General features: G+C 33.6%; 2 protein-coding genes across 6 annotated transcripts in view; one reads left to right on the top strand and one right to left on the bottom strand.

Annotated features, from left to right (window-relative positions):
• The window catches only part of LOC149782417 (adhesion molecule nephrin-like), a 506160-nt gene that overhangs the window by 155402 nt on the left and 330603 nt on the right, over positions 1-20155 (top strand). The window lies entirely within an intron of this gene.
• Positions 826-20155, bottom strand: part of LOC149782419 (protein turtle homolog B-like) — a 143426-nt gene continuing 124096 nt past the window's right edge. For all 3 annotated transcript variants that reach the window (XM_089933806.1, XM_089933805.1, XM_089933807.1), the window contains 6 exons: positions 16393-16533; positions 14277-14307; positions 10742-10848; positions 6848-6884; positions 6407-6501; positions 826-3782 (listed from right to left, as the gene is read on the bottom strand). In XM_089933806.1, coding sequence (XP_089789932.1) covers positions 3745-3782; positions 6407-6501; positions 6848-6884; positions 10742-10848; positions 14277-14307; positions 16393-16533 — 449 coding nt within the window. In that variant the 3' untranslated portion in view covers positions 826-3744. The remainder of the gene's footprint in view (positions 3783-6406; positions 6502-6847; positions 6885-10741; positions 10849-14276; positions 14308-16392; positions 16534-20155) is intronic.

The raw sequence follows: 20155 nt of genomic DNA on the forward strand, positions 1-20155 counted from the left end.
GTCTTTTACCATGGTACCAATGCGCTGAAATTTCACCTGGCAGTGCTTTAGAACCTGTAGATATGCTATGCATCAGTGCTGATAGGCTTTTATAATTTGGATGCCCTTTCAGAATTAATGTTAAATAAACATCCCATTCCCTAATTCCAAACCCTATCACCCAAATAATCCCCTTTCTGGTATTAATTATAATTTAATCTAGGACAGCCATTATTTCAGTACATGCCATGGCCTGACTATTTGTGAATGAAATTTGATGAATCAATGTAGACAGCTTTGTGGAACATTTTATCTGATTTCATGCCCTGATTCTAGTGTACATATTGTAATGTCACCCAATGGGTTTATCAGGATTGTGAAATGAAGCATGCACAGGCTTGGTTGATTTGGTTGAGTGCGTTTTGTCAGCATATGATAAATAGCAGAGAATATTGTTTGGTGAAGGAAGAACCTGGGAACAACCAACCACCAACCAAAGTGAAGCTACTGGCAAGCTTTCTTAAATACCCACAATGGCCGAGATGAGGCTCAGACCCATGCAGACAGAGGTAAAAATATCTGTGATCTGTAAAGGCAAGTGCCTCAGACCACTTTGCCACCCTGGTTCAAGTACATGAGTAATGCCAAGAAAACTCGCACTGTGATGCATTGCAAACCACATTATACTTTTTCAATATTAGTAGATTAGAAACAATATCATATCCACTCACACTAACTTGGAATATATATATATATATATATATATATATATATATATATATATATATATATATATATATATATATATATACACACACATTTCATAAGTATTGTATTATTACAACATTACAAAATACCTCTTTTTATTTTAAAGAAAATATTACAAAAATAATATATAAAATCTTAAAATTTTCAGATCTAATACAACAGCAGCAAAATATTTCAATTTCTATCCACTAGGTAACACAGCTATGCATTGGTATGACAATATTATTGAAGATCAACTGTTTAATGGATTATCTGTACTGGATTGTGTATGTCAGTAAATCGTGTAGTTTTAATAAATGATTAAAAACTGTTTATTTGCTTTATAGTTCTTTGTATTATGATTTTATCTGTAACTAAGATGGAAAGGGTATGACAGGAGTATTTTTATCTGAAATAGTACGTCCTTCATTAGGCTTTAAAGTTCAACTTAGTGCATGTCCTTCTTTGATATTAGACCATGCATGTCTTTCCTTGATGTCCTTCCTTGATATCCATCCTTGATAGTAGACCATGCATGTCCTTCCTTGATGTCCTTCCTTGATATTAGACCATGCATGTCTTTCCTTGATGTCCTTCCTTGATATTAGACAATGCATGTCTTTCCTTGATGTTTTTCCTTGATATTAGACCATGTATGTCTTTCCTTGATGACCTTCCTTGATATTAGACCATGCATGTCTTTCCTTGATGTCCTTCCTTGATATCAGACAATGCATGTCTTTCCTTGATGTCCTTCCTTGATATCAGACAATGCATGTCTTTCCTTGATGTCCTTCCTTGATATTAGACCATGCATGTCCTTCCTTGATGTCCTTCCTTGATATTAGATCATGCATGTCTTGCCTTGATGTCCTTCCTTGATATTGGACCATGCATGTCTTCCTTGATATCAGACCATGCATATCCTTCCTTGATATTAGACCATGCTTGTCTTTCCTTGATGTCCTTCCTTGATATTAGACAATGCATTATTTTTTAAGTTGTATTTTAAATAATGCGAACAGTATGTTTACATAGCTCACTTTTGTCCATGAGTGTAAGTTGTAAATATAATGTTTACATAGCATTTGAATTTGGAACATTCTAGGTTCAATCATGTTTACAATTAAACTGGAATTTTCTCTTTAATGTTTCACTTTATTTTATGTCCTAGGTCAAGTGTGTATAAATAGGAAGCTGATAGAAACATAATTAAATTCCTGTTTTAGATCAGTCTCAGGGAATGTTTGTGACTAGACTTTATAGTTATGCTGTTGAAATAAAAAATAATCAAAGTGAAATTATTTATGTATTTAATTTATTCACTGAGTTACTAAAGCACTCATTGACCTTTGGATTAATGCATTACTTTAGATTTTTTATAGCTCAAAGACATTTTGGACTGGAAACTATTGGAAATCATTCAGAGCATTCTGTAATTTGGACTTTTTATAGCTCAAAGACATTTTGGACTGGAAACTATTCGAATTCATTCAGAGCATTCTATAATTTGGATTTTTATAGCTCAAAGACATATTGGACTGGAAACTATTGGAATTCATTCAGAGCATTCTATAATTTGGACTTTTATAGCTCAAAGACATTTTGGACTGGAAACTATTGGAATCTATTCAGAACATTCTATAATTTGGAAACTATTGGAATTCATTCAGAGCTTTCTATAATTTGGAAGCTATTGGAATTCATTCAGAGCATTCTATAATTTGGATTTTTATAGCTCAAAGACATTTTGGACTGGAAACTATTGGAATTCATTCAGAGCATTCTATAATTTGGACTTTTATAGCTCAAAGACATTTTGGACTGGAAACTATTGGAATTCATTCAGAGCATTCTATAATTTGGAAACTACTGGAATTCATTCAGAGCTTTCTATAATTTGGAAACTATTGGAATTCATTCAGAGCATTCTATAATTTGGATTTTTATAGCTCAAAGACATTTTGGACTGGAAACTATTGGAATTCATTCAGAGCATTCTATAATTTGGACTTTTATAGCTCAAAGACATTTTGGACTGGAAACTATTGGAATTCATTCAGAACATTCTATAATTTGGAAACTATTGGAATTCATTCAGAGCTTTCTATAATTTGGAAGCTATTGGAATTCATTCAGAGCATTCTATAATTTGGATTTTTATAGCTCAAAGACATTTTGGACTGGAAACTATTGGAATTCATTCAGAGCATTCTATAATTTGGACTTTTATAGCTCAAAGACATTTTGGACTGGAAACTATTGGAATTCATTCAGAGCATTCTATAATTTGGACTTTTTATAGCTCAAATACATTTTGGACTGGAAACTATTGGAATTCATTCAGAGCATTCTATAATTTGGACTTTTATAGCTCAAAGACATTTTGGACTGGAAACTATTGGAATTCATTCATAGCATTCTATAATTTGGACTTGTGTCAGGACATTTAGGATTAACTGGAAATTTAGTTGACAAAACTGTGTATTTTGAATTTTCTATTTGTATTTTATAGAAATAAATAACACACTGGCTTTTAATTATATTGTTGGTTTTACTTTATTTCTGGTTCTAGTTATTATGTCAATGACCTGGTTATTATACCAGTGATCTGTTTATTAGGCCAATTATCCTGTTTTTTTAGGAATGTAATGATGTGTCAGAATTATAAAAGTGAATAAATGTGAGTAATCTTAATGCTACTATTTACAAAAAAAGATTTTAAAAATAAAAATTTTAAAAATATTTTCCTTCTGCAATAATCCATGTGAGAAAAGGTTTAACAACATATGAACAATGTGGCAAAAACACAAAATTTAAAAGATCTCAAATATTGCAATAGCATTGTCAATAAAAATCTATTATGTTCTTTTTCAACAATACCTGTATACATGCAATAACAAATTCATATCTTTCTTCAAATGTATATTCCAATGATGTTAATTAGGCTATAAACTTGAGACAATAGCTTCTGAAATTCTCCATTCAATTTTAATGGTACTCATTAGTTGTGTCATTTCATTTTATCCATGTATTTTCATATTTTTCATCAGAATCTGTAAGTAATAGAAAAAGTATATTAATAAATGACTATAAATATCTTTGCATGCATCTGAATAAATAATTTTTAAAAAGATAAAATTTATATCAAACAAAAATGAATATATACAAGGTGTTACACATGAATGAAATATGCTTTGATAATATATATCATTAAGCAAAATAAACTAGTGATAAAAATGTTATCAAGATTTGTGCACATACATTTCATCATTTTTTAGTTTGAAAGAGAAATGAGGCTAATATCAAACTTGTCTCTAAGTAAACTACTCTGGTGGCCTAGTGGTTAGAGCATCCGCCTTGGATGCGGGAGGTCGTGGGTTCGATCCCCGGCCGAGTCATACCAAAGACTTACAAAAATGGTACACACAGCTGCCTTGCTTGGCGCTTAGCATTAAGAGGTTAGTGTTAGGACTGGTTGGCCAAGTGTCAGGATAATGTGACTGGGTGGGACATCATGCTACATATCTGCGGCATGATGCCCCAGTGCTAAACATCACTATAAACTGTCACACTGCCAACATTGTAGCGATATGACTGAAAAACCCATTAAAACTAAGTTAAAATCCAAATTACACACACACACACACATGGACTCTAAGTAAATTAATGTAATAATTTCTGTCTAGTCTACTTGACCAAATCTAAATATTTATTCCATTAATGAACTTAATATGAATTTGAAGTTCATGAATACAATATAAGCTTCAGAAATATAGTTTTCAATGATTACAGAAAGACTGAATTGCAAACTTCAGCCATCTATGCTAATGTGGAATATAAGCAAACATCTCTTTGAACTCAATAACCATTTATAACTCTACACTTACATGACTGAATACACATTAATAATATGTATTGGAAGTATATATTCATCAGACTAATGTGGACAGTGTTGGAGTGACATCCACTGTTTATTGATATTCCAATTAAAATCATGTTAACTTTAAACAGTTGCCACACACACACTTAGTGAAACAGATGTGTATAAATTTAGACACTGCCATGTAAGCTGATATATCAACCCAAAACCTAATGCATTGAGATCAACTTTAGTAAAATGTTTAATTTTTAAGGGAAACAGAAAGCATAGAGCAATGACAACTGGGCGGATTGACAAAGCATGACAAAAATACCTCCTGCACGCGATAACTGAATACTGTAAATGAGCAAAATGATGTCGAATCAAACACTATGTATTCCAAGCCAACTGGAGACAACTATATAGGACTCCATGAACTCACCCATGTGACAGAGAAATCATTCTCGCTGTTTTGCTAACCTTACATTTCTTATCTCTGTCTGGTTGTCTCAGACAGGTCGTCTCAGTCACGGTCTCCATGAGCTAGGAACTACTTTTAAAATGAAAAAACATCGTTTTCCTATGTTGTCTCTGACAGAGTTGCTATAAAATCAAACAACAAACAAGACCAGATATATAACAAAAAGAAATTAAATCATAAAGCAACTTAAGGTCTCTCCACCTCTGATAATACACCATACAAAATATATAAAGTTTAATTAGTGGGTATTCTGCTAGAAATCACACACATCATGTTGAATTTTATCATATCTGTAATGTAGTAAATTTTCAGGTTAGCATCATTAAATGTAGCTAAAAGTATATAATTCTTCAAACTTTGTCAAACACTGCCAACCAGTCCCAGATCAATCAAACATTGTAAACAAATGAAAATTCCTGCACTTACCAATCAGAGTGATTCATTCATCAGTCTACACACTATTCCACATGCAGATTTCCATGTTGCGAATCAAAGTACCAGTAAGAACAACACATGCCATTTTCCAGGACAAAATATATCCTAGAATATCATGCATTTAACTCCCCTCACAGTCATTACAACTTCGTTAGGCTTAGGTGTGTATTTTACATTACCATTGCCTACAAAATAACTTTTGTGTGAATTTGAACTGAAGAAATTTAAAAGTTATCTGTATACAAGATATTAATTTCCTATTGTTATTTTCACCTGACATCCATAAATTATATGTGATAATACAGTATTATGAAGTGATTTTATGTTTCTATTTCCTCATACATAAAACTTTTGTCAACGTGGCACTCCTCTGCCCTCATTAACATAATCATATTAGTGCTTGCTTACAAAATAAACACACATGGCTTGAGATGCTCATGATGCTATACTTGTAACATGTAACCAGTATAAGTTGGATTTTTTTCTTGCATTTTTTCTAACAGCAGTATATACACCTAGATTCTTATTCAGACTTTGATAAGAGTGCAAAACCGGACAACCATTATACAGAGTGAGTGGCAAAAATAGTTCCTGATGAATACTGTGATTTGAACTATGTTGAAAATGTGCATGGCTGCTTTAATTTAAAAGAAATGGGTATGAAATATAATCTATGTTGATGTTTGTACTGAGTCAAGGAAATCCCAGTCACAGGGTTATATTCCCCCCTTAGCAGAACCTTGTGTGGAGACAAATAATGTAACCCCTTGACAGGGATTTCCTTGTATTGGTCAAAAAGCCTATAAATAATATTAACTATCTTACATGATTTGGATCTACTCATTTTAATTTCTGAGTAAGTACAGTTCAAGAAAATGAAAATAAATTTCTCATGAAGTTACCTTTGGATGTTTTGGGAATCTTCAGTGAGCTATACATCTGCATGTCATTATTTGCATAGGGTTGCAACTTTTCATAGGAATCATTTTCTGGAGGCCTTAAATTAGAAATTGGAATAATTACTAGATATATTAACACTGCTGAAAATGAACGGTTAAAAAGAATTTCTCAAATGTCTTTTTGTATGTAAAGTTTACTTCATTTTGTTAAAAAATGGTTTAGCAACTGATTACTTCCTAATGTCAGTGATTATATTCCAGTGGCCTATGTATATGTACTGGCTTTAGGAAAATATTAAATGAAATGAAACAAAATTGATTTGTTGATTTCTAATTTGAATACTTGATTTATATATTCAGTAATACACTTAGTGGATTAAAATTAAAACATTGTAAATACAACTGTATTACATTTTATTCAATATTCTTATCAAGCACCTGTACCTTAAATTGGCATTTCTGTTCTCTTCCAATGCGATATCTGGTGAAAAATGAAAAGTGCAAGATACAGCATCATAAAATAAATAAAATACTATACAAATTAGAATATTGATTTCTTAATTTGTAAATAATACAGGTAGAAGAAAATTAATAAATACATGGAAATATCGATTTATGATGATTTATTCCATATTCACATCATGTTTATGTATCATATATTGGCGTTTCTATTCCCTTCCAACGTGATACATGGGCTTTCTATTCCCTTCGAACATGATATCTGGAGTTTCTATTCCCTTCCAACATGGTATCTGGGGTTTCTATTCCCTTCCAACATGATATCAGCAGTTTCTATTCCATTCCAACATGACATCTATGGTTTCTATTCCCTTCCAATATGATATCTGGCATTTCTATTCCCTTCCACCGTAATATAAAGGGCTTCTATTCCCTTCCAACATAATATCTGGGGTTTCTATTCCCTTCCAACATGATATCTGGGGTTTCTCTTCCCTTCCAACATGCCATCTGGGGTTTCTATTCCCTTCCAACATAATATATGGGGTTTCTATTCCCTTCCAACATGATATCAGTTTTTTTTTCCACTTAAATTCCCTTCCACCATGCTACCTCGGGTTTCTATTCCCTTCCAACATACTACCTGGGGTTTCTGTTCCCTTTGAACATGATATATGGGGTTTCTATTCCCTTCCAACATGATATATGGGTTTTTTCCCCCTTACATTCCCTTCCAACATGCTATCTGGGGTTTCTATTCCCTTCCAACATGATATATGGGGTTTCTATTCCCTTCCAACATGCTATCTGGGGTTTATATTCCCTTCCAACATGATATATGGGGTTTCTATTCCCTTCCAACATATCAGGGGTTTTTCCTCCCTTAAATTCCCTTCCAACATGATATCTGGGGTTTTTATTCCCTTCCAACATGCTATCTGGGGTTTCTATTCCCTTCCAACATGATATATGGGGTTTCTATTCTCTTCCAACATGATAACTGGGGTTTCTATTCCCTTCCAACATAATATATGGGGTTTTTATTCCCTTCCAACATGATACAGAGTGACCCCGCTATAGCGTGCTCCGTTATAACACGAATTCGGATATAAGGTGGTCGTGGCGTGGCTCCCGAAATTTCATATATATGTATATTTCTTGTGCACAAAAAAAATTCTTAAAAAGTACGAAAAAAACCCGTAAAAAGTTGCTTATCATTTTGGGATAGAGATCGCGTATGAATAAAAAATGCAAGACGATCGTGGCTTAGCTCCTGAAATTTTATATGTATTTTTCTCGTACACGAAAAAGTATTTTTCTCGTACACGAAAAGTACTTTTTCTTTCTTCTTAAAAGTAAGAAGAAGAAAAAAACGCATAAAAAGTTTATTCTGGGATCGTGTAGGTCTTCGCCAATGTAGCAAACTTGGACTGTTTTTCCTTATTGGCTGCAAAACATACCATGTGGCTTTTTTATTTGTTGGCGACATTGTTGGCTGTTTAAACTTTTATATACAACCATTGGATTAGAGTGCAGAAATTCAGAGGCCCCATGAAAGGAAGCCACAAACTAGATATAAAGTGCACTGAAATTTATCTATTGTTACATAAACAAATTCTTTGTTTATACTGACAAACCATCTATACAGTGCATTGTTATATCATAATCCGCTTATCCTGACATCTAACATGAGTTCTGTAAGTTGTGAAATATCCGATTTTTTGTTGTTGACATTTCTGGTAACGGAGATCAACTGAACGAGGCATTCTCTCATAATTTGTCTTTCATCGGATTTTCGGCTACTCGCTAGTAATTAATATATTTACAAAGACTGGTATTTGTGTGTGGATGGTAAGTAAAATTCCTCTTCTTTTCACTCAGAATTAAATCCTTCAGAACACTCATGTTTTCTGTAATAATCCATGTCATCAGAACACCTGCGTCTCTATCGTCCGTTGACCCTTTGTTAATTTTCAGATGCATGCGTAGAAGGCAGCATCATGCTGCTACCACAAATGTAAAAAAAAAATATAAAAAAAATTCTTATTGGCTTATTCAGAAGGCATGGAGGGACAGTAACTAGAATAGTCTAAACGATGGCCAATTCCTTTTAAAAATGTATCCAGATAAAACAGTTTGCTGAAATTTCAAAGGAAACAGATTACCTTTGAAGCACCGACTGTTATGAAAACGTACTCAGCAAATGGAAAAAATACCAGTCTCAATCATGCAATATAATTATTTGATGTTGCCGCCACAATAAGAAATGGGCATTCGTTTGGTTCTCCAAAGCTGTTCTTTAGTGGCGACTTCAAAAGCGCATGCACTCTTCATCAAAGAAAGCCGACTACACTCTTTCAATAACAGCAAAGAAGTTTTCTTCAAAGGAAGTCAGTACCAAACTTAAATAAAAGTGATGGAATCTGATGGATTTTTGCATTTTCCAACGTGACTGGAACACTTTAACTGTGCTGTGCAAGTTTACTTTTTGTAGGGAACAAGTTTATGCCAACGGCAGCTTAAAACGCAAACTAACTTTTACCAACTTCAAACGTACTTCAAGTAAATGTGCTTCGTCATTCGTTATGTGATTGTGCTATATCTTTCCTCTGAATTCAGACCAATATGACCTGTTACAAAATTAATGAATATTTTCGATGGAATCACTTGTATTGTGGATTCAATGTAGATGATGAGGTTCGCAGGTGAGTACATGGCGTTGATACTCTGATCATGCTATACATTAGACATTTATATATAAACACTTAAAACAGTATTCACGTATATGTACCAATTGATGGTTCTCTAAATAAAGTAAACTATCATATGATGTCTTCTGTCTTTTCACTACAGGTGTATTTCTCATTTAATATGCATTAATTCAAGATAGCAAATGTGCCGACGAAGCACGTATTTTTTTACTGCCCGCATTTATTACCCCCCCATTTTTTTTGGGGGGGGGGGTGCATTTTTTTCAGCTAACTGACTTGGTTGCACATAACATGGTTCGGTTCATAACACGGTCGGAGTCTATGGCTCCCAACTACCGTGTTATAGCAGGGTCCCACTGTATCAGGTTTTTTTTTCCTCCTTAAATTCCCTTCCAACAAGCTACCTGGGGTTTCTATTCCCTTCCAACATGCTACCTGGGGTTTCTATTCCCTGCCAACATGATATATGGGGTTTCTATTCCCTTCCAACATGCTATCAGGTTTTTTTTCCCCTTAAATTCCCTTCCAACATGCTATCTGGGGTTTCTATTCCCTTCCAACATGCTACAAGGGGATTTTTCCCTTCAAGTTGAAGTAATAACCACTTGGGAGCTTTAACAGCAAATGCACAATAATAACATAATACCACATATGGGATTATTTATCCCACAAGTAATTAATCCAATTTCTTGTCTTCATTTCCCAGGTTTCTTCTAACTGTTGATTTAACTAAATTAATAAAGTACAAGACCCTATGTCATCACTTCAAGTAATCACCATTTTAAAATTAATCTTGTACATGTTAGATAAGATGTTCCATTTTATACCCATTATTAAATTGTTAATGATCCCAAGCATTACCAGCAATGAAAGATTAATTTGGTCCCTGAATATTTCCTAAAATTAAAATTCTTACTGTCACGACCTAGGCATTGGTCATGTGACATAAGGGGTGAAGAACTAGAATTCTTTGGCACAGGTTAATTTCTAGTATCTATGAGAATGAAAGCATACACACTAAAATAAATTTGGTACATACAGAATATATGGACATAACATAATCATTAACTTTATATAGCCATCTTATTAAAATATCATTCGAAACATACGAGTTAAAATGACACTGTAGACTTATAAAATATATTGTAAGAAACAAAAGTTAATTTACCATTAAGTTCTAGGTATTGGCTTGCTTCAGTTTCTCTGAAATGGAGTCCTTCATACACTTTTCCACTTGCTGCATCTTGTTTGACAGAATTGGCTTTTATTTGACTTCTGCTCATGATTGATATGGAATAAAAGAGTGTCTTGATAAATCAAATGTATTTTGATGTATAAAATTAAACAGATGTTTTTAGCTTTGACTAAGAACATTTTATGACACTAAGCAGTTTTGGTGCAAGTGCTTTAATACACAAGCAATCCACAAGTTATATATTTGAATCAGAATTGTATGGATATGCTTTATGAAAGATTTCAAATAAATAAATAAATAAATATACCCCTTTACAGATTGTAATGTTATCACTTTCTTACCGTATTGATATTTTGTAATTTCTACAACTGGTTTGTCCTGTCCCCTGTGTGGCCTAAATTTAACCATTTACATCAGATTTGTGCCCTGTCCCCTGTGTGGTCTAAATTTAATCATTTGTATCAGATTTGTGCCCTGTCCCCTGTGTGGCCTAAATTTAACCATTTACATCAGATTTGTGTCCTGTCCCCTGTGTGGTCTAAATTTAATCATTTGTATCAGATTTGTGTCCTGTCCCCTGTGTGGCCTAAATTTAACCATTTACATCAGATTTGTGTCCTGTCCCCTGTGTGGCCTAAATTTAACCATTTACATCAGATTTGTGTCCTGTCCCCTGTGTGGTCTAAATTTAACCATTTACATCAGATTTGTGTCCTGTCCCCTGTGTGGCCTAAATTTAACCATTTACATCAGATTTGTGTCCTGTCCCTTGTGTGGCCTAAATTTAACCATTTACATCAGATTTGTGTCCTGTCCCCTGTGTGGTCTAAATTTAACCATTTACATCAGATTTGTGTCCTGTCCCCTGTGTGGTCTAAATTTAACCATTTATATCAGATTTGTGTCCTGTCCCCTGTGAGGTCTAAATTTAACCATTTACATCAAATCTGTGTCCTGTCCCTTGTGTGGCCTAAATTTAACCATTTACATCAGATTTGTGCCCTGTCCCCTGTGTGGTCTAAATTTAATCATTTGTATCAGATTTGTGTCCTGTCCCCCGTGTGGCCTAAATTTAACCATTTATATCAGATTTGTGTCCTGTCCCCTGTGTGGTCTAAATTTAATCATTTATATCAGATTTGTGTCCTGTCCCCTGTGAGGTCTAAATTTAATCATTTACATCAAATTTGTGTCCTGTCCCCTGTGTGGTCTAAATTTAATCATTTACATCAGATTTGTGTCCCATCCCCTGTGTGGTCTAAATTTAATCATTTACATCAGATAGTATCTTTATTTATTTGAATATGTTTTTTCACTGCAACATGTAAATATTTGTTGTGTACATGGGTCAGTCCTTGATTGTGTGCTTTATGCATGTGATATAGAGAACCCCAATGTGATTTTGAGTATCCTCTTAGGATCACTACACAAGGAAACTTTATGAATTTTATCCCTTAACTTTTAAAACATTTTTGGATACTATTCATGCTTTTCTTTGCATTTCTATTTATTTTGAAATCCAGTGACTATTCAAGCTAATACAACTAATCATGTAGGTATCTTTATTCTTCCATTCCGTTCTCTTGGCAAAGGCTCAACTTTTCCGTTTAATTATACCACTAAAAAGTAGCAAAATATATATGCTCCCTAGAATTGGCTGCCCATGACAAATTAACAAGAATACTAAACCATCATTAATAATTATAATTATTTACTAATAGCTAATCAAAAGCATTATATTTGGGTCTATGAATAACTCTTTGTATTAGGTATTTGGTCTATGAATAACTCTTTCTATTAGGTATTTTGTTGCACTTTGCATTACATGTCACAAAGTGCTAATATCTGGCCCATGAAGTCTCAATAACATGCAATACAAATGTGAAACAGAAACCTTGTGGAAGAGTGGAATTAAGACTTTGGTGATGTGTAGTCATTAGGTGAGTTTTAAAAATTATTTAGTAAAAGTAATGTGTTGAAGAACCTTTAAAATGTCAATAGCTGTTGTCCTTGGATATATGATAAATGAACATGCATGTGTTTGATTTGTTTTGAGTGATACACCTTGCATGTAACAAAACTGATTTTCTTGAGGTAGTTGTGTTGATTTGGATAGCTTTGTGATATTTTTATTTAGTTCCTTATGTTTTGATTATGTAATTCAGGCTGTTCAACATGTCAAACTGCAAGGAATTAAGCATTCCCTAGAAAAGAAGATACTTCCTTGGAAGCTCACTTCATGCTTCACAATATTTATTGCATGAAAGAAGGTTTTTTTAAAAAGGCAATTCTGTTACCAGTAGGACATAATTTAGCTGTGGCATAGAGTATGTCTTTAAAAGAGCAAACTGTGCTTGCTAAGCATGGATTCAGTCCTCATTATAATAAATGTAGGTCAGTGAGAAACCTCTTTTTGTCTAGAAGAGACACAAGATCAGCTGATGCACATTTTCAGTTAGGACAGACATGATAGAAATCTTGTAATCTCTCATGTGGGAATTATATTAAGCAATATATTTTTTTGCTTTATAATTTTAATTTACACTTTAGTGCATTTGTTTACAAAAGAAAACCTTATGACAGACACCGCCACACACACACACACACACACACATGCAAACTTTCCCTCACTAGATCTCCTTAAGCATAATGGTGGGCAATTGTTATGTGTCCTTGACTGCTGAACAGTTGTCAAAAATGAGTTGATTCTAAAGCCATATGTAAAGGCATATGCCCCTTTTTGTTTGCGGTTGATTGGGATTAAACATGTGAATTATCACAGAAGCATTGATTTGAAATTGTTTATGTGGATGTAGAGAAATGGTTCTAAATAATGCAATGGATTTTTTAAACGGATGTTTAAATAGCCGATTAGAATCATTTGCAAAGACAGCATTTGGCTTAAGATTCTGCTGTTTGAAATTATGTAAGAGTGAATTGTGACATTTTAAGTTCTGATTACTTAAATACTAGTGAATGATTTTCTGTCATTGCAGCAATTTTTGTATATTATTAGTGATGCAGATGTGAAGATGCAGTGACATCTAGAATGGTCTGTCTGTGACAATATAATCTGCACCAATTAATATGGCTGTTGAGGTCTGAGCACCTTATGGTTTTGCTGGAGATGAATTGTCCAGTAGAAAGCACAATGTTTTGTATACATTATTAAATGTTTAATTTGCTTAGTAGGAGATCCCCTGTGAGTATATAAGGCATAAATACTTACATGTGTACTTAAGATATTCAACTTTTAAGAACCAATTTTTGAGCTTTTGATTTTGGTTCAATTAGAGAAAATGATATCTGAGCAGAAATGACATTTTCAAATTGTATCCACAACATTGTACCAAAAGTAATTTATATAGTTTATTGCATAAATTATAACGTAAAGGTAAAATAAAACGTACTTATAGTAGCAGTATCTCTAAAGAAAGACCATCAGCCAATACTCTACTGCATTTGTATTTGAGGAATAAAATATTAGTAAAATTAACACCAGTCTAACCTTTCACCATGTTCCCTCTTTATGCCATTGTCTGTAATTGAAATGAATAAAACATTTAGGTATAATCGAACTAAATTAAATTATTATATCCTTTTTCTTATCTATGATAAAGTTGCAAAGTGATCCTATGTAATGAGTGAATATCTTTAGATTTAGAGATCCAAGGACATAATGCAAAACTCTTTCTTCTGTTGTGTATCTTATGTGTGTATTAGTATCAGTGTACATTAGATTATGAGTTGAGCTTTCACCACTCAAAAGTTAAATTAATTGTTAATATCAATTTTCTTTACTGTATTAAAATCAAACTCACTTAAATTTGACAATGGAGACTATTTTATGTAAATAAATGTTAATTTCATAGCTCCAAACACTATTACATGCAAGTTGTTACTGAAAGAGAAAAGATAGAGGAGATGGACACAGTGGAATATAAACATATATACATATGAACATGACTACCACTGGACCATTACAAAATCAACTATAAACATATTTACATAGGAACATGTGCAACACTGGACCATTAAAAAATCAACAATAAACATATTTACATAGGAACATTTGTACCAATGGACCATTAAAAAATCAACAATAAACATATTTACATTGGAACATTTGTACCACTGGACCATTAAAAAATCAAATATAAAAATATTTACATAGGAACATGTGCAACACTGGACCATTACAAAATCAAATATAAACATATTTACATAGGAACATGTGCAACACTGGACCATTACAAAATCAAATATAAACATATATACACATGAACATGTGTACCACTGGACCATTACAAAATCTAATATAAACATATTTACATAGGAACATGTGTACCACTGGACCATTACAAATACACTAGGCCTCTTTCTGTCTGGATTTGGGACCAAACATGTTATATTTTTTAACGTTATGAAAGGCTTGGCATTTTGTAATAGACCCTATATGCACATATTTTTGAGTGTTATGTACATTTGACTGTTATATATATATTGTGTAATATGTATTTGTATTGTGTACATGACCTTTGTCCATGACTGAGGACAGAGCTGTAGTGTGTACATGATACTTATCAATGACTGAGGATAGAGCACTAGTGTGTACATGACCTTTGTCCATGACTGAGGATAGAGCTCTAGTGTGTACATGATATTTATCAATGACTGAGGATAGAGCACTGGTGTGTACATGATATTTATCAATGACTGAGGATAGAGCACTGGTGTGTACATGATATTTATCCATGACTGAGGATAGAGCGCTGGTGTGTACATGATATTTATCCATGACCGAGGATAGAGCTCTAGTGTGTACATGATATTTGTCCATGACTGAGGATAGAGCACTGGTGTGTACATGGCATTTGTCCATGACTGAGGATAGAGCACTAGTGTGTACATGGCATTTGTCCATGACTGAGGATAGAGCACTAGTGTGTACATGGCATTTGTCCATGATGAGTATAGAGCACTAGTGTGTACGTGGCATTTGTCCATGACTGAGGATAGAGCACTGGTGTGTACATGGTATTTGTCCATGACTGAGGATAGAGCACTAGTGTGTACATGGTATTTGTCCATGACTGAGGATACAGCTCTAGTGTGTACATGATATTTATCCATGACTGAGGATAGAGCTCTAGTGTGTACATGATATTTATCCATGACTGAGGATAGAGTTCTAGTGTGTACATGCTATCTGTCTTGCTTGTAAGTTATCAGTAAGTTGTTAACTGATATTTGAGTTCTATGACAAGCTTTGATTATGATGTTTTCACTTTCTTTCTATTATTTAGTTATAATCATAGACTTGTAATACAGATAATGCTATGAACATATGAAATATAATGATATAAATGAGAGGTCACTCAACATAATAATATAGGTCATCTAACATAATAATATAGGTCACCTAACATAATAATATAGGTCAATAAAAAATGAAATGCTGAACATACGCCTCAGCTAAAATAAACTGCTAAATGTTAACAGGAATGACGATAAAAAAATGACATCACATGTCCATGCTTATTTTCTTCCAATACTTTACATGTGAATTTAAAGTGGAGTTTAGATTTACTTTTTCTGTTGCTGACGATAACAATTCTTCTTACCGTGTTTATTTTGTTTTGCACGTAGATATTTTCTCCAAAGGAATATGCCAATAACCACACACAATATGACAACAAATCCACCAACAATGCCTCCAGCTATTCCAGCAACTGGTATTCCAAGACTTTCATGTGTACTTGCTTCTGCGAAATATGAACAATAATCCTTTTAATAATATTTATTTATGGTGTAAACTCTGTCAAACATATATTATTTTACTGTAGCTGAAAGTATAAAACATTCACATGTAAGTATATGAAGCTGGGAGTTAGCCATGTCATATTTGTGGAGAACCAACAGTCAGCCCTGTTGGAGTCTTTGTTTGTCTCTCTTCAGGGCCTCCCTGTCAAGGCTGGTTCAAAACAGTGGTATTACTCCATGTTGTGGACTTGCAGGAGGCAGGATTTTACAAAGCAAAACTAGTATGTGATTGTATTGGTGTTAGCAGGTGCTGCCATGGACCTCTGACACATTCAGGTACATACTCTCTTTGTAATTATTTACTTTGTTTGGAGATGGAGCTGTAAGTAAACACACTGCAAAACTAGTATGAACTGCATTTTTATTAGCAGGTGCTGTCATACACTTATGACACATTCAGGTAATTATGTGTAGCATATGTGAACTTTATTTGGAGATGGTACTGTAAGCAACATATTGCAATTATTAACAATGCTCCAAATATGAAAGTCATCAAAGCTATTTTTATTATGGGTCTTTATGGTAATATGGTAGTTGAGAAGTTTAAATTTATCTAGTTTGCCCTGTTAGTACTGTTTGTGATCATTTTCATATTCACTTTTATAATGAAGTGACAGTTATGTCTCGATTCAACTGTCAAACTTTGCTGTCTCATTTATGCCTATAGATTTTTGTATTTCATTCTCATGCAATTTACTTCCTCCATGACTTATAAGCTGATCTTCTAGGCATTAAGCTTATTTATGATAATATTCTAATTTAGTACAAGGCATTTTATGGCGTAAGGTGATCTGTGCCCTTGCAATAGCTTCATCTTCAAGTTCCCAATTCATGCATACAAAAAATTTGTATGTGCCTCTGACTTGCCAAGCCCCCTTATACCTCAGGAAACAAAAATGGACATGTTGTACAAAACAAACCTATTTATATGCTTTACAATCAACAAGTGCTTTACCAATTTACTGGTTAGCCCCAGTGCAGATACATTTAATCACACACAAATTTATCAACTATGTAACTGAATAATAAAGTGTCAAACAAATCATTAAAGTAAAGATGAACAGAAAACTGTCGTACAGTAGACCATTTGATTACCAGTCACACTTTCCTTTAATACTAAATCTTATATACAAACTTCAAACCATTTGGTTACCAGTCACACTTTCCTTTAATAATAAATCTTACATCAAAGTTACTGCAGACCATTTGGTTACCAGTCACACTTTCCTTTAATACTAAATCTTACATCAAAGTTACTGAAATATATCTGGCAATGATTGCATCGTGAGGATGCTATATTCGGCACAATACTAACCAAAATATTAAGCAATATTAAGGATATGGGTTGTTACACATGAATGTTAGCAAACACATACTACCAAACTGAGACAAAAAAAGAAACAACATAAACAACACATGCAAAAAATGGACAATGGTCATGCCTTTTAATTATTAAATTGCAATGTTTTTTTTTATACTGACTTGCTAATTTTAAAAGAAATCACTTCTTACAATGCACAATTTTTCTTATGTTAGTATTCATCATTGTTGATCATAACACTTAGGAGATGTTGTACTTTTAATGGATCATGGTTTCTCTAATGTCAGCATGAAGTCTTCTCAGAATAAAAACTGTTCTTTTTAGTGCCTGCATCAGAAGCTGGCAAAGTAAATACAACTCTCCTGATTCTAGCAAGATTGTACATTGTTTTCAGCATGTGGGTATATTCAGATTGTTGGCTGCATCCCAAATTGGTACTGTCTAATATTGTTTTAATGTCTGTAAGATTTCTTGACATGAAACATAAATACATAAGATTATACCAGCACAACCTTGTGACTTTAAGCCTCATTTACAGACTCAGTTATTATTACTATCACCACAGACATCACTGTTTAATAATGACCCTCAAATCCAGAAAAAGATTATAAAATTCATGCTGATTTTTGTTTCCCAGATGGTCACTCAATGCAGATAATTTTCAGCTTTCAGTTGGCAAATAGTTTGCACATTTATTTTTATCCACTTCTGATGCAGATTCCACAAATTTGAAATTTAATGGTGGCATATTTGTTGTTAATTCCATAACACGCTTTCATTAGATCAGAATTCTGCATGATGTGTTAAGACATTCTTGTGCCATAATACGCTTTCATTAGATCAGAGTTCTGCATGATGTGTTAAGCGAACTTAAAAGTTTTCAGAAAGAGCAGAATGCATTTTCATTTAACACTGAACATTACCTCAAACACTGAAACACCCATTTTCAACCTTCAGTGGATTTAGTAATATTTCAGTTGCATTGATTTTGGTGTTTTGACACTGGCAGGCTTCAACATCTTGACATACTGTAAAGACCAAAGTCAAACTAACCCAGCATTATGCCACTTGTACTCTTGAGTAATCCATCCATAATAAACTACCATCTTTAATCTTGTCAAAATTTCTTTTCATTACATTTTAAATGGACTCTAATCCATCTTGACAATTTTAAGTGCAAAAATGGAATATTCATTTCAGAGAGATTCAAGGTAATGTTTTATTGTTTTATGTTGATTGGGCTCTTTAGTAACTTAATCAGAATCAATTAATGTCTTTAGTCCTCTGAATTACTTCGGTCCACACACAGTATAGTCCACATCAACAAACTTCAAGTAATTAAGCCAGCTATGTCAACATGGATCAAAGGGTGAAATTAGCAACTACATGGTCTTGCCCCACTTAGGCCATCAAGTCACATGATCACAGATGTTATTACCGTAAATGTACAGTTACAGTGGAATCAGAACATAAATTTGAATACATGGACAATGTCACTGGGGGAAGAGAGGATACACTTTAAACGCAGAATAAACACACTTCTGTGCAGAAGGTTCACATGTATGGATGATGCCAACACTAAGTTCATTCTCATATAAAGGACATACCATTATAAAATGTATGTAGGGTTTCAAGCATGGCCTAGAGCTTTTATAAGGGTCTAAATATAACTAACTGGGTGAGTAACTCCATGGCAAAGCAGTTCTGGTTGAACTGTATGCATTCTGCAGACAATATATAATGTTTCAAGGTTGCATATTTGCCAACTTCTTTTAGCATACTGGTTAGATCAAACTCTTTTTTGGTGAGAGTGCTATCATATTGTACCTTAGATGTGGTCCGTGACTATGCTTTGTTTTAATTCCCAGCTAAAGTTTAAGGCTGTGATCCTAAGAGAAATCACACCGGGAGTGACAGTGACTGCTGACCATTATCCTGCCACACCAGTGCCCAAATATACATTCATCTAGTGTTGTGTCAACACCAACACCATGTTTACTGAATCTTTGTGTTTGAAGATGACCATCACTGATTTTGTTTTTGTAAATACATGAATAGCCAGTTTGTGGTCTAAACTATATGTGGTACACTGGACTGGAGATGCCACTTGTGGTTACTATTGTTGTAGGGTTTAACACCATTTTCAGTACAAGATAGGCTATACATGGCATCCAGTATAACTGGTGGAGCAAGAACCCTGAAAAGCCCTGGGTAGAACCACTGACCAATGAGAAGATACTGGC

Source organism: Sinohyriopsis cumingii, chromosome 15, assembly GCF_028554795.1.
Source record: "Sinohyriopsis cumingii isolate HCF-2022 chromosome 15, ASM2855479v2, whole genome shotgun sequence".
Lineage (NCBI taxonomy): Eukaryota > Metazoa > Mollusca > Bivalvia > Unionida > Unionidae > Sinohyriopsis > Sinohyriopsis cumingii.